The sequence below is a fragment of the Mytilus trossulus genome, chromosome 3, assembly GCF_036588685.1.
Source record: "Mytilus trossulus isolate FHL-02 chromosome 3, PNRI_Mtr1.1.1.hap1, whole genome shotgun sequence".
NCBI lineage: Eukaryota > Metazoa > Mollusca > Bivalvia > Mytilida > Mytilidae > Mytilus > Mytilus trossulus.
This window is the reverse complement of record NC_086375.1, coordinates 31,021,155-31,036,374: the sequence shown is the minus strand read 5'-3', so window position 1 is coordinate 31,036,374 and position 15,220 is coordinate 31,021,155. Positions and strand designations below refer to the sequence as shown.

The following is a 15,220-nucleotide window of genomic DNA, read 5'->3' as shown; positions in this document are numbered from 1 at the left end:
AGTTATCAAAATTACCAGGATTATAATTTTATACGCCAGACGCGCGTTTCGTCTACATAAGACTCATCAGTGACGCTCAGATCAAAATAGTTAAAAAGCCAAATAAATACAAAGTTCAAGAGCATTGAGGATCCAAAATTCCAAAAAAGTTGTGCCAAATACGGCTAAGGTAATCTACTCCTGGGGTAAGAAAATCCTTAGTTTTCGAAAAATTCAAAGTTTAGTAAACAGAAAATTTACAAATTTACAAACTTAAAAGTGTATTGCATGCAAATGAAGAAGGAAATCGGTTGACACAATCTGTTTAAAATATAAATATTCATGGCAAGTTTCATATAAGATAAATGATTTCAATTAGACGAACCAAAATAACACTTAGTTTTGAGTTGAACATCTTGAGAATTTGACCTTCTTTTTTTAGAACGAATTATAGTTAAAGTGTTTTCATATAAAGTTAAAATGAAGCTTAAATCCTTTATTTTTTTTTAATTATTATAGGTTGATGCGAATGCTTATGGAGGCTTTTTCCCAGAGGTAATTATCACTGGATCGATGCGACTACAGGTGGAGATTTTCTGCGTACAAGTTGCACCATCAGAGAAGACCGCACAGCAGTCATCATGAAATTACATCTTTTAAACTTTGAATTGTTCAAAATACTGATGATATTCTACACCAGGAATAGACAACGTTGGTTGTTTTTGATAATTTTTTTAAATGTTTATGCAATCAATTGATTACAACTACTTTCAATGTTAACCAAAGGCAACATTCATAGGAACATTTATTATATTAGTTATCACATGGCTAAATAGATTCAAATATGTAATCGTATACCTTGTTTGCTTTCAATGTTTTCTTCTTTTTCGTCGATTGGAATAGTCTCTTCTCTTCTAGCTGAAAAATATCTATATACATGTATTAATCTTAATCAATATTTAGTGAATTGAAACGAGTTTTAACATAGACAGTTTATTAACACCTCTAATACTTGACTGCTTTTAAAATGCACTGAAACTTGTGTCAATATAAATTATGTTCATCAATACATTTAGCCATTTAGCCGTTGTATCAAGTAATAGAGCCAATACGCCTGGTTTGTTCATGCATACTATTACTTTTTTAGCCATTGCATTGTGACACAAACATGTACCCTTTGTTATCAGTTTGAATTTCCATTTTATATTTTCATCACTCATTTGAAATTATTTCTAAATAACAGCAGTTAGTTCAAACAATAATCGTATTTTCATAGCAGTACCGGTGTACTGGCTCCTGGATTTAAATACGTCACTAAAATACATCATTGTATGATATATAAGCACCAAGAGATGACGAGGACATTGGATTTACAAGCGAATTCATCTGACTTTCAACAACATAAATGCTATATAACGTTTATGACAGGAGGACGCTACGTATAAAATTATGCATTCATACACACATATATACTATATATTTTTTTTCTTATTATCATACATGATTGTTGTCAATTGTATACCAACTATATACATGGTGTATCCAGTGTCAAATTGATTTCATTAGTTATGTCCCAAATATCACCACACGTGTATTTGTACGTCACTTCTCATTCAAAGCAATTTAGTTACAATAACATTTGAAACAAAGCCTTAAATGGTCAATTCTAATCTACGCCAATTGTCTAAAACTGTTTAAAGGGAAATGTGTTAATTTAACTATACTTGCAGGTAGATTCAATAAACCAATATGTATCGAGTGTCTCCGAGCTCTTTATTTGTTTTTGGAAACCATTTGCAAAGTTATTGTATTCTACAAAACGGCAACTGGAATTCACCAAATTGTATTCATATCCTAGACAGGCGTATCCGCTTTCCCACAATCTCATCACTTCGTCACTGCATTCGCTTACATTTGATACGTTTTCTTTATATCTTATTCCCGATGAATGCATTATTACAATGTTCTTGAATCTTTCAAGTTTTGCTTTTCCTTCAAATATAATAAAAGATATCGGGTTGGTCATTTTTAAACATGTGTTTTTCAGACTCGTATTTCGTCTAAAACGACTCAAACAAAGTATGAAGTTGAAAAAAATAAAACAACAAAATTCCAGAACTCCAAGGAAATTTAAAATGGCAAATCCCTTGATAAATAGAAAAATCAAAAGCTCAAACACATCAAACTAATGGAAAATATTCCTGACATGGTACATTCATTTCCTTATGTAGAAAAGCATTTAGGTTCAATAAAAGTTATCTAAGGAAACAAGACATAGTGTTCCCTTTTGAATCTACTGAAGGCATAAGTACTTTTTACATGACGCAATGTTCAATATTCTTCATTTTTACTAAAGTCCATAAAATGATATATCTCAAGAATATATCCAAAATATATAAATTTACGTTTAATTTCTAGATGAATGTTACGATTGTATTAATACTGATTTTTAGAAACAACTTTATACATCACAAGAGTTGTGAAAATAGTTCATTTTGTTGCCTTCTAAACCATTTTCTTGTTCTTACTGATTTTATTTTGTTTCGTGTTTTAATTTCAGTTGATGTCTGTTTATCTGCTGTATTAATTTCTGGTAATGATGTTCTGTATTTGACAATAAATGATTTTGAAAACACATTCGTACTTCGTTTTATCCCTTTTTTTTCTAGAAAAAAAACCTTTTTTTTTAAACTTTTTAGTAATGATTTTGAATTTGTATAAGTGATTGATTTCTAGACAAGGCATTATTCTTTCAAATTCAATAGAAACGAAGTCAGCCATTTCAATTGATAATACCAGAGTTCAGTTTTCAGCTTTTAGTTTAGTAGGGGTTGCTTAATCTTTTAATCTTTTGTTTACTATTTTTGTGAACCATTTGATCTTGTCAATGCATTAATTTCCGACTTTTGAGCACAATCTCTTTTGTTTTAAAAAAATGAATACAGGGAGAGAGAAAGTACGACATTGAAAATTTTAAAACATGACGAAAATATTTTGGTGTGAAACTGTCAAAATCTTTTTTTCTGCGGTCAATCACTTCATTTTACAGAAAGAGGCGGAATATACCAAAAGGGAGAACATCATTGCAAAAAAAAACCAACCCAAAAAACAGTTGACAAAATAGTGAAAATACCAAGACCAAACACAAAACTTTATGAAAAACTAAGATTGCTCGAAAAAGTTCTGGGAGAGTATTTAACTATTTAACCCTGCCACATTCAGTCAGGAGGTGAGGTCGATTGTTATTGATTCATGTCTTTTACATGTGATTTCTGTTAATTGATTTGTTATAAACGGCGCCGTTGATTTAGATTTCTCATTTGAATTATAATATCACATTGTTCATATCGGGGTCTTTTATAGCCTACTTTTCAGTATTTATTTTTCTCATAATTGAAGGCTGTACGGTTGCTTATAATTGCTTAAATCATTCTCATTTGAAATCTGAAGGATATATGTCTAAGACATCTTCGCATTGTTATATTGTTACTCAAGACAAGTATCCGTTAGATTTTAAGCCTCGAAATGGGATTTTAATTGATTTTCAGCAGTACTACTCAAAATTCAGTAATATATAAATCGTATAAATTTCTTCAACATGCAACCCAAATGCTATTACACACCTTGTCTACGACGTCTCGTCTCATAAGGTATCATAACCGTCATTTTTTGTAAATTTACTATTCAGAAAGTTACGAATTTAAAAAAAACACGTTTCTCTCCCCACAGATACCCATAACCATATGCAGCAAAACTGATATTGAACTCCCTTATTGATCCGGCCTTTCAACTGTTTTAATTCGAATGCCTACTGCGGGTCATTTGTGGAGTTCTGAACTATGAACAGTATGCCATTGATGAGCTTTTGTTTTTGTCGCTACGAAAGAATAATTGTATCCTCTAAAAAATCTTCAAACAATATCGTTTTTGTTTTTAAACAATTACATACTAGATATATCAGTTTAGAAAATTGTCATCATGAACATTAGTAGGTCTGTTTTACACTAGTAAATCTTGTGTTGACGAAACGCACTTCTGGCGTATTAAATTTTAAACCTGGTGCCTTTTGTTAGCTTTTATTTGTGTGTTTTTTGTCAAGTATGTTCTCCTTTTTATTTGTATTGTTGTCCTGTAATGTTATGTTGTGATTTTAGTGTTATATTAAATATGGCCATTAAAGCAGGAGGTTTGACATGCCACAAAATCAGGTTCAACCAACCATTTGTTTCTGTAAAAATGTACTGTACCAAGTCAGGAATATGTCATTGTTATATTATAGTTCGTTTCTGTGTGTGTTACATTTTAACGTTGTGTTTCTTTTGTGTCGTTGGTTTCTTTTTATATTTGAGTGTGAATTCACATTATTATAAGTCGTGTCACGGTACTTTTCTATCCCAAATTCATGTATTTAGTTTTGATTTTATACTTCTTATTCTCACCGTACTGTGACCTATAGTTGTTAATGTTGGTCTCTTGTGGACAGTTGTCTCATTGGCAATCATACCACATATTCTTTTTTATACCCTATGTGTCAAAAATGTCTCCTTTATTTTTTTATGCTTTTTTTGACGAATTTTCGTAAGTTTGTATGTATTTAAATCGATTCTGAACATTGGCACACAACTGTTGATTCTTCGTTTTCGTTTTTCAATGTTTTTATCGTTTTTTTTTCCATTTCATTTTTGAGTTTTGATTGTCGCTTTTGATATATCCCATCGTTTATTGGCCACATTTTAGTTTCTAAAAAAGAAATACTGCTGTTTTGAAATAAAATGCAAATATATTTATCATAATAAATTTTTGGTCCAAATGTCTTTGTTTGAAACTTAAATGACACTTCTCGTCCAAATTATCGATATCATTTGTTTGCCTCTTGGTTAAATTAACTACAGTTAAGTTTCTTGCAGGCGTCACATAATTTATAACGACATACATTTTCAATTAAGTATGTAAATTAAGTAAATGTACTTACCTTCGATAATGCAAAGAAAGCTTATCTTTGATTCACAAGATTCAGTAGACCACTTTAATTGTTTCTCTTCTGCTACATAAGTAGCCTTCACACAATGTGTATTGTCTTGCTTCTCATCATTTGGAAATGGCCTGGGTTGTAATTCTCCGACATACTGCGAGTGATTATCCGTCCAATATGTGCTAATTCTAATTAAAGAATTGAAGATAGAAATGAACTGTTTTCCCCGCGAATTACTCACCCTTACTGAATTCTTCTATATATACAGAATTTTTGTTTTGGAGCTTTGCTGTACCTGTAGAAATCTTATTTCAAACTAGTTATTGATCAGTTTTTTGGTAGACGAAAACTCTATAGTGAGTTTATTTATTGATTGCACATTCTAATTTTTAATTTTTCGAAAAACTAGGATTTTCTAATCCCAGGCATAGATTACCTTAGCCGTATTTGACACAATTGTTTGGAAAATTTGGATCCTCATTGCTCTTCAATTTTGTACTTGTTTGGCATTTTAACTATTTCGATATGAGCGTCACTGATGAGTCTTATACAAACGAAACGCGCGTCTGGCGTACTAAATTATAAAATCCTGGTACCTTCGATAATTATTTACACCACTGGGTCGATGCCACTGCTGGTGGACGTTTCGTTCCCGAGGGTATCACCAACCCAGTAGTCAGCACTTCGGTGTTGACACGAAAATCAATTATGTGGTCATTTTTATAAATTTTCTGTTTACCAAACTTTTAATTTTTCGAAAAACTAAGGATTTTCTTATCCCAGGCATAGATTACCTTAGCCGTATTTGGCACAATTTTTTGGAATTTTGGATCCTCATTGCTCTTCAATTTTGTACTTGTTTTGGCATTTTAACTATTTCGAAATGAGCGTCACTGATGAGTCTTATGCAGACGAAACGCGCGTCTGGTGTACTAAATTATAATCCTGGTTCCTTTGATAATTAATTACGTAGATGTTGTTTACCGATCCCGGAAAACAAGCCGGTAAGCTTATTGATTCTTATATTGATTCTCGTAAAACATATATTGCACTCGCAAGCTCGTGCAATATAAAGTTCTACTCGGGACAATATTCCCAAATACTCATGCAATAACCCTATAATATCATAAATATTATTTAAATATGCATATGAATATTAATGAATTTACAATCTGTCGACAACTGTATGTTGCAATAACACAAGGCAAGTTTTCTCTGACTTTACATGACGTCTTATTTAAATCCATTAGAAGCTGGGTATTTACAAATTGGTATTTCAGTCTGGCAGGCATGTTTTTTTTTATTAGGACTACGAAATAGTTGTTAGTTACTGGGAATACTTTTAAATCTGTACTTAATTTTGTTTTATGTTGTTGTAGGGATGTATATATACCCTGCCACGTTCTTTTGCTTTGTATCAACATTTATGAACCCTTTTTACATTTCATTTACCGTTTAAAAGGAAACTAAATTGCAAATGAAAAAATCGACCTCATTGAATCGGATTTCATGAGATCTTCAATTCAACCTACTCTATGGATTACTCAAACATTATTAGCGTTCAATTATTAAAAGAAAAGGAAAATAATGTCAATGTTGAAAGTGAAAAAAGGTAAAGTAAAACAGAGGTAAATTATTTGATTAACTGATTCGATCCACAAAAAGCTTGAAAGTCATAAATCGAAAGAGAGAAAACAAGCCCGGGTTACAAACTAAAACCGATGGAAACGCATTAACTGTAAGAGGAGAACAAAGAAACAACAGAAACACTAAAATACAAAATGCAAAAAAAACCCACCCAATAAACAATGTAACACACAGAGAAATGAATTATAAGATAACAACTGCCATTTTCCAGACTTCGTACAGGACATTTTAAAGTAAATGGTGGGTTGAAACTTCGCGCTTTTATAGCAATGTTAAATATAAGATTAAAAGGCAATATTTCATTACAGGACTACAGTACGAATACGTGCAAGAACATTCAGGACAGAGAAATATTTAACAGTGACGCTCAGATAAAAAAAACAGACAGCCAAACAAGTACAAAGTTTGTCCTATTCATTTTTAGCCATGGCGTTGTTAGTTTACTTTCGATTTATGAGTTTGACAGTCCCTCTGGTATCTTTTTTGTCCCTCCTTTTAAGAACATTGAAGTCTCAAAATTCCCCAAAAGTGATTCCAAATATGGCTCAGGTTATCTTGCCTGGGATAAACACGTGGAAGTGAAAATATTATCTTAACCACATAGCAGAAAGAATAAAACAATACTTTGATAATAAATGTTATTGATTTACATTTTAACTTACCCCGCCCATATAACCGAATCCTCAAAAATTGGGTCAACATTTTTTATATTTGAATTATCTAGTACCCCTCCTTCTTGCTGACAAACACTCTTAGCCTTTTGCCACGAGACTTTTGGTGTGTACATTGTTGCATATTCTGTCACTTAATAAAAATAACAAATATTTAAAAAATAATTCTTTCATTTTTCAGATTGTATTCAAAAACAAAGGTAGGCATTACATCTTTATAGCTAGCGTTAGCGGTGGTAAAATATTAACAAATCTGTTATGCATCCCCATATTAAAATCAACATAGCGCATGGCATGGTATAATTATTTTCCAGTCTAATAGAAACATTTACAAATTTCAATCTACAAGGCCGACCTATATTACACGTTCACAAAGCAGCCATTTTCATTAGATGAAGCCAAAACGAAATAAAAAAATTAACCTTCCATCATTTCAAAAATTGAACAGATGCATCTAAACTTACTTTTAGTATAAATTTATTAAATTTTGGAAACACCAACACAAAAGTAGATTTCGATCTCCGACGTTGTATGTAATACGACAAATGTTGCAATTTCAAATGTGACGTTAATTACGTGTATCTCATGTTTTATTTGAATTAGAACATGGCTTTGTTTCCAAATACAACATGTCGGTAGTGATTCAAGTTTTGGGTGACGAATCGAATAGAATCTTTGTATTTTGTTGTTGAAATTCCATATATCAGAACGTTTTCACCAAAGAACTAAAGTTCTAGTGAACGTTGTATAAATTAGATTCAAATTCATATATTAAATAAATTTTTAACCAGATGTCACCCCTTTGTGAAGCAAGATTTCTAATAATTGTAACAGGTTCGTACCAACACTTGATTTGTATACATAATGTTAGTTTTTTTCTCGACTTAAACTATTGATTAGAGCTTAAGTAATGGTATTCTGAAAAGTTAAGTAGGAATGTTGTAATTTCCAAAGGTACCCATTTAAACAGAGAGAAAAAACCGTTTCAAAGACACAGTATTAAATGCAGGTGAATTTTGAATGACCGTGACTCTTGCGTCAACCAGCGGTACTAATACTTCTTCTTATTGATGATAAAACTACACCTAGAACTTGACAAAATACCTGAAAACACAGCCTTGTATTGAAGGCAAATTGCGTTCCATCTCTCATTCCGACAACCAGATGGAACCCATCCGATTTTGTTTTCACTGTGTTTATAGACACCATAAACACAATTTGTTAGACTGCTGGATTCACTTGTTTCTTTGTCTAACGGAAAATCCGTAAAATATGTCTGACCTTCAACATATTTTTGCTTGCTTGCTCTGTTATTTGTCCAAAAGCGCCAACCACTAGAATACAAATTTGAAAATATTCAAATCAACTGTAAAGCTTCTTAATGTAAAACAGGATACTAGACGGATACAACGTTCAAAAGGGAATCACAGTTGTTGTCAAAGACCGTATATACACTTATGTGCAGTACAAGTGATTTTATGGTACAATGAAAACTTTTAATTGTATTCAGTCTTGTGATATCATGTTTTGTAAATTTTAGAAATGCGTAGAACATAGTTTTGTACAGTTCATATGTGCTAATTTGACTTAAATATGTTAAACTCATTGGAATTTTGCAATTTTCTTTTTTTTTCTAGAAAAGCTTTTATGCAAGCTGTGCGTATGAATATGTTCATGTGATTCGACATAATCTGTATTTAAAGCTTAGTCTGATTAATCCAAACTAGACGCTTACTCCATATTAGGGAAGTCAAAATCCGTCTAAATTATCAACATATAACCATAACAACACTAAGCGATAAGTTAACAGCTGCTAAAAACGTTACTTTGAAAACAGACACACTATATTTTCATTAATGTTCACTTATAAAATATTTTAATGTACAAACATGCTGTTATAAGAGTCTCTATACACTTTTTTCAATTGATCTGTTGTTTCTATCTATTGCGATAACGAAAGTCTGGATTGTTATAGTGAATAGAATATTTTCTTATAGTAAACAGATATAACATATACTTACTCCAATGCAGGTGAAGCTGAACTGAAAATGGTATTCTGAAGGTGTGCATATGAAGACTCGGTAACCGTCATTAGACTAGCATTGATGTAATTGCAGGTGAGTGAAGCTTGTTTAGCAGTGCGTAATATTGTAAGGTTAGTATACTTCGTGGTTACACCTTAATAGAAAGAATATCATCAGTGAAACTGAAAGTACAACAACGCATATTATACACATGTTATACACATATTATTCAGGGGCGGATCCAGGATTTCCAGTTAGGGGGGGCGCAATTTTTTTTTCGCCGAGCGGAGCGATGCGAAAACATTTTGGAGGTTTTTTTAGATAAAATTATTGAAATATTCTTCCAAAGGGGTGAAATGTAGATATTTCGAACTATTGTGTGTTAAAATTAGCGAGGAATTAAAGTTTCAAGCTGAAACCACCTTAATCCACACCTGACAACAATCTACAGATAGACGGGCGGACAGACGGACGCAAAGTGAGACGAGACAGATCACAATTGATCACCTGACCAACATATTTTTCAAACGAAAAGTTCTACTTATACCAGCGATTTTTAATTGTCCTTTCATACTATCTGTTTTTCTTTTTTTGATTTTCGGAGGTCGTGCCAGTCTTTACTGTGTTCGCCACAAACAACTAAAATCAGAATAAGATGCATTTACGCAGTTATGTTTATTTTCTTAGGATCCCAAGCATACAGTAATACGGTACAGAATTCGGCTAAATATTTAGGTTGCAAGTGAGAAATAAATATAGACACAGAGATACAAATTAATAAACTAACCTTTGGCTTAAAACAGTATTTCTATCTTTCATTACGGATATTATAAAAGAATCTCACCTGCCGACTGTTTTCTTGACTGTGTCATGATGAAATTGTGAAAGTGAGCAAGGGAAGTTTTGGAACTTCAATTATCAAACAAATTGATTATGAAAACCGCAAAAACAATGTAACATTTGTCTTTACTTTAACTGCTAAAAACCTATTGTATTTGTCATCAAACGCTGCTCCGCATTTTGACACCTTCCTTTGAAATTATTTATAGAAACTTGATATTTTTAGCGTAGGTTAGTTGATTAGTAATAACGTTGACTCTGTTAAACTGACTGTTTTATATACTTTGAATATTAAAAAAGATTGAATGGTCTCTTCTGATACTTAAATATCTTGAAGTCAACCCATGTTTTGCAAGTTTTAGGGGGGGGGGGGGCGCACGCCCGCCACGCCCCCGCCTAAATCCGCCCCTGGTATTCACATATTATACACATGTAATACACATATTATTCACATATTATACACATGTTATACACATGTTATACACAGAAGAATGAACATCAGCAAAAATCAAGACATGTACTTGTAAATTCAGAAATTATTTAGAGGTGTTCATTATTGCGAATAAGTTGAGACGAATGTCATATATCTTATTCATACATTATTATGTCCATTTCCTGGAATCGCAATACATTGTCTCTAATCTTTGTCCATTCTTAAAAAGGGGCATCGGTGACCGAGTGGTCTATGAAGTTACTACTGTGATAACTAGCCAGTCAACACTGAGGTTGTGAGTTCGACCCCGTTCGTGCGGGGGCAACCGACTTCAATCTTGATTGACTAGGATTGTCAGTTTTCCTATCGACGATCGGTGGTTTTCTCTCGCATTCCGGCTTTCTCCACCAATAAAACTGGCCGCCACAAAATAGTCCAAAAGCGGTGCTTAAAAGTGGCGTTACAACACATAATAAAACCCCAACCCCTAAAACGCGTTCTTAAAAAATTCGCTGTAATAAAAGCACGCATATAAGTCTACATTTAAAGTATTTAATTGCTATGAAAGAGACATTAGCTTTGATTTAGACACAACGTAACTATTTGATATTGCCGGTTTCAAATTCAATAAGAGACATATATCAAACTCAATTCAGTAAAAATGAGCCCTAATAAGTTATGTTAGACATATCTCGATGCCCAATGGTGGTTTAAAAGTTTGAATTATTTTTGCACGCTCCAGTATGATTTTTCCAGCTAAATCATGTCAGTAATATTTGATGTCTTTGTCTTATTACTTTCATTGATATTACTGTATGGTAAAATTAAAAAATTAATTCAGAGTAATTGTTGTAACGTAAGCATCAGTATGCAGAGAACCAGGCTCAATCCAGTGCTAGGGCCCGTCTTAAACTTGCAGTAAGGTAAGAGTTTTTGCATGTGTTGAAGGCATTACGGTGACTTTATGATGAAGAAGATGTTTCTTCGCTTTTTGTGTATTTTTGTTGTGTTTGTACTGGTTTTGTGTCATCAATTATTACCCATTACCTTATAACTTTCTATAATTCTTATATTCATTTTTTAATGAGACTTACCAGGTATATTCACCAAAATCACCAAGAAACAGGCTAGTGCGATACCAAACATCTACAAAAAGAAGGAGTATATAACAAAATTCATATTCATAAGTCAAAAACGATGACATGGCAAAAAAAAAAAAAAAAAGGAAAAACTACCAAAATGACAGTCAACTCTGAACAGTCTACAAAACTCAACCTGGAAATAGACAGACCAACATGAACATCTCTAAAAATCTATAGTAATCTGAAGTGCTCCGGAAGGGTCAGCAGATTCTGTTCCCCATAGCGTTGCTCATGTAAGTACAAAACCGATGATTTTTTTTTATGTATACAAAAATTTGAACAGACTACAAATAGATACAAAGATATATATTCTGTTTTAATAAAAGTACACGTATAAAAGTAATGAAGACAATATTGATAATCATTTACTCGTGAAATCAGGTTAAAAAAATTCTGTACGTTTTAAGTCAATGTCCTAAACATACATGTAATATTTGCCACTGGACGTTAAGCAACCACCAATAAATTAATCTTATGAACAGCCAACGATAGCGTTGTCCGTTGATTTGTTGAATGTGTATGTGCCTATGGAATATTTCGCCTCTCTTTTAGAAACCCATGTTTATTTCAGATCAAAACCGAGATTTATAAACTTCTTGCAATTTTTTGAAGATGTTGCGAATATTACCAACATGTGTACATTTTACATATGAATTATCCGCGTATTTAATAAAAATAACTTAAAACGATAAAATCATATAATAAAAGCGCTTAAACATTTACATTTTCGTTTTGTTTGACTTTTAATTTTTTCCCAATCAATTATGTAAAATATCTGCTCCAATGAATGCACTTGTAAGATTGCAATAGTTTTTTTTTTCAACTCACCTTTGTCAGTGCATTTATCACATTATTAAAATAGCACTTATAAAACATAGTTCTTGCATCTAAAATTATCAATCTCAACAAAAACTGTAAAAATTATGAGTTATCATTATTCCGAGACGATGAAGGAAATATTGTATTTCTACTTGTACTGAATTATTCAAAGCTGTAAATGATAACAGCTTATTCCTTAAAGTTTTTTTTATGAATTCATAATTGTTCATATGATAAGCTAAAATTAGATTAAAAAAAATATATTGAGTAAAAAAAGAACGAAAAAAAATGTATGACACATATTTCCATCAAGGATAATATGTCTTCAAATATGACCTATACGAGTAGTTTTCAAAGCAAAAATATAATTTTACATAAGGGGATTTTACTGAGGACTTTTCGTACACGGAATACTTATTTTCACTCGTTGCTCGGCCGGCTAATTTATTTGTCGCGTGAAACATTATTTTCTATTTTGTTACTTTTTCATATATATGAATATTCATTTGCATCAAGTAGTTGGCAAACTTATAAGTTTTTAATTCTCACCAGACAAGTATGCTCCCTTTTCCATTTTGATTATAGTTCCATAGTTTATTTTCACTAACAATTATAGTAACAAACTATTTTTCATAGACCTTTAGAAGAGTGTTTTCCTCATATATAGCAAAAGAATCTTACTCGACCATGTTTTCATGTAAAATCCTCGGCTACAAAAGCTTCTTCTGCCAACTTTTCTCATCCATGTCTGTCGATGTTGAAGACTACGTTTTTTTCTGATTTGTTAAAAACGGCGATAACAAAGAACATACTTCAGCGCGGTTTAAAAAAAAAATTCTAAACAAAAATAACCACGTTGTCAAAAACATGTCAAAAGTATCAAAATGTGATTAGGATATTTGAAATAGTTAAAATATATAGACGGTTCATGTCTTTTTAATTGAAGGTTTACTCTTGTTTATTTCCAGGCAACGTCCAGAACCACAATATTTTAATTGTAGTTATAAAGAAATTTGCGGGTTTAAAGCTTTCACTCGATTCATGGTTAACTGGATTCCAACTGGTGTTAACTGCGTCTTGAAATACGATATGAAAATAAGAGTAAATGGTTTGACTGTCAATGAGACAACTCTTCATGAGACAACTCAACTGACATTATAAATAACGACTAAAGTTCAACGTATTTAACGCGAGAATGTTTATGGTAAGTAAATGAAATAGAACTCTTGAATTGATGACATAAAATTTGGCAGAAATTGTTATTTGATGAAATTTTTGCCATTTTCTGCTCTCCTGCCTTTGCCTTTTGCCGCAACTGCAGGAATTCATTCTTGTTTCCAAATAGGAAAAAAATAACAAATCTTCTCTGTATAAGCTTTGTGGCATTGTGACTTGTATATCTATAAACTTTAATAGTTGCTGTGTGCCCGTTACAATTTCATATTTGCGCCAATTTGACAATAAAGAGGAACGTACGTGTAACAGGAATTGTTGCTGCGGGTCGGTTAAAATATATAGAAAATGATCCTTTTGATAATATGATGTAAATAATGTGTACTTTTCTGGGACTTTTATGTAGACCTTCCTCGGATGATTTGATATAGGAACAACAATAGATGTCTCTGGCAATGCCCATTTTTTATTTATTTATTTGTTTGAAAACATCATTTTAAATTTCAGGGCTAAATTATTTGAAATTTTGTTTGTAAAATGGAAGAGAGATTCATTACACTGACTTAATTTCACTTTGATTGAGCAATAAAATTAACACATGCAAAAGTAATATACCGGTGTTCAAAAGCCATTGATCGATTGAGAATGAACACACCTGGGTTACAAATAAAAACCAAGGGAAATACATCATCTATAAAAGGAAATCAAAGGAAAAACATGAAAACGAGAGTAACAAAAACAAACGCCAACATACATAGATATGAACTATTTGATAACAACTACCATTTTTCTGATAGGGTACAGAACATTTAAAGAAAAAATTGTGGGTTGGACCTAGTTTTATTTGGCTAGCTAGCCAAACCGTTCGCGTATATGACAATAATTTAATTTTGGATGTAACACGTCTTCTGATTGGCTGACGTTGTTTTGGTTATCAGCTCATAGACACAATTTTGTCATGTGACATTGACGTCATCAACGTTTTTGCATGGTTTACTCCGGTTTCAAATGAAAATTAGAATTAAATCATAAGAAATGACTGTAATATTTGTTCTGTCTTTTCGAAATAACATACAAAATGTGGTGCACACTTTACCGACAATATTTCCGCAGATACTGCTAAATGCCCAGATGTATATCTGATAAGTACAAAAAAGGTTTGTTTATTGATATCTGATTTTTAGAAAGATACCAGTATGAAAATGTTGAAAAATATATTCCAAGGAACTTTATGTACTCAACTTCATCACGCCTTCACCATTAAGTACATTTTTATTTATAAATAAATCCTAAGTAAGCTGTTAGGCAATTTGATGTTATAGACTAATTTACGTGAAATCCATCCAATACCCGTCACTCTCAGATCAGAATTCAAGATTGCCATGTTTATAAAATCTTTTAATAAATTTGTAATGTAGGATATTGATACGTTTGTAAGTATCATACCTTAAGCTATAAAAGATACAATCTTAACAAAGTGTTATACCCACCACTTTCATTATACAGAAATAATTTCCTCA

General features: G+C 32.0%; 1 protein-coding gene across 1 annotated transcript; it reads right to left on the bottom strand.

The window, feature by feature from the left end:
- Nucleotides 1-1,684: 1,684 nt before the first annotated feature.
- Nucleotides 1,685-13,533, bottom strand: LOC134709351 (uncharacterized). Its single transcript, XM_063569520.1, has 7 exons — nt 13,209-13,533; nt 11,661-11,712; nt 9,291-9,447; nt 8,374-8,603; nt 7,261-7,402; nt 4,952-5,139; nt 1,685-1,971 (listed from the first exon to the last, which is right to left on the bottom strand). The coding sequence occupies exons 2-7, from the start codon at nt 11,710-11,712 to the stop codon at nt 1,694-1,696; spliced, it is 1,047 nt and encodes a 348-aa protein (XP_063425590.1). The 5' UTR covers nt 13,209-13,533; the 3' UTR covers nt 1,685-1,693.
- Between the last annotated feature and the right edge of the window lie 1,687 nt (nt 13,534-15,220).

Excerpts from the sequence above, each read along its gene's own strand:
- LOC134709351 (XM_063569520.1), bottom strand. The coding sequence starts at position 11,712 with ATGTTTGGTATCGCACTAGCCTGTTTCTTGGTGATTTTGGTGAATATA. Across the intron at positions 5,140-7,260 it reads GATTCGGTTATATGGGCGGG|AATTAGCACATATTGGACGG; the intron begins GTAAGTTAAAAT and ends TTCTTTAATTAG. Across the intron at positions 1,972-4,951 it reads CTTTCTTTGCATTATCGAAG|GAAAAGCAAAACTTGAAAGA; the intron begins GTAAGTACATTT and ends TTATATTTGAAG.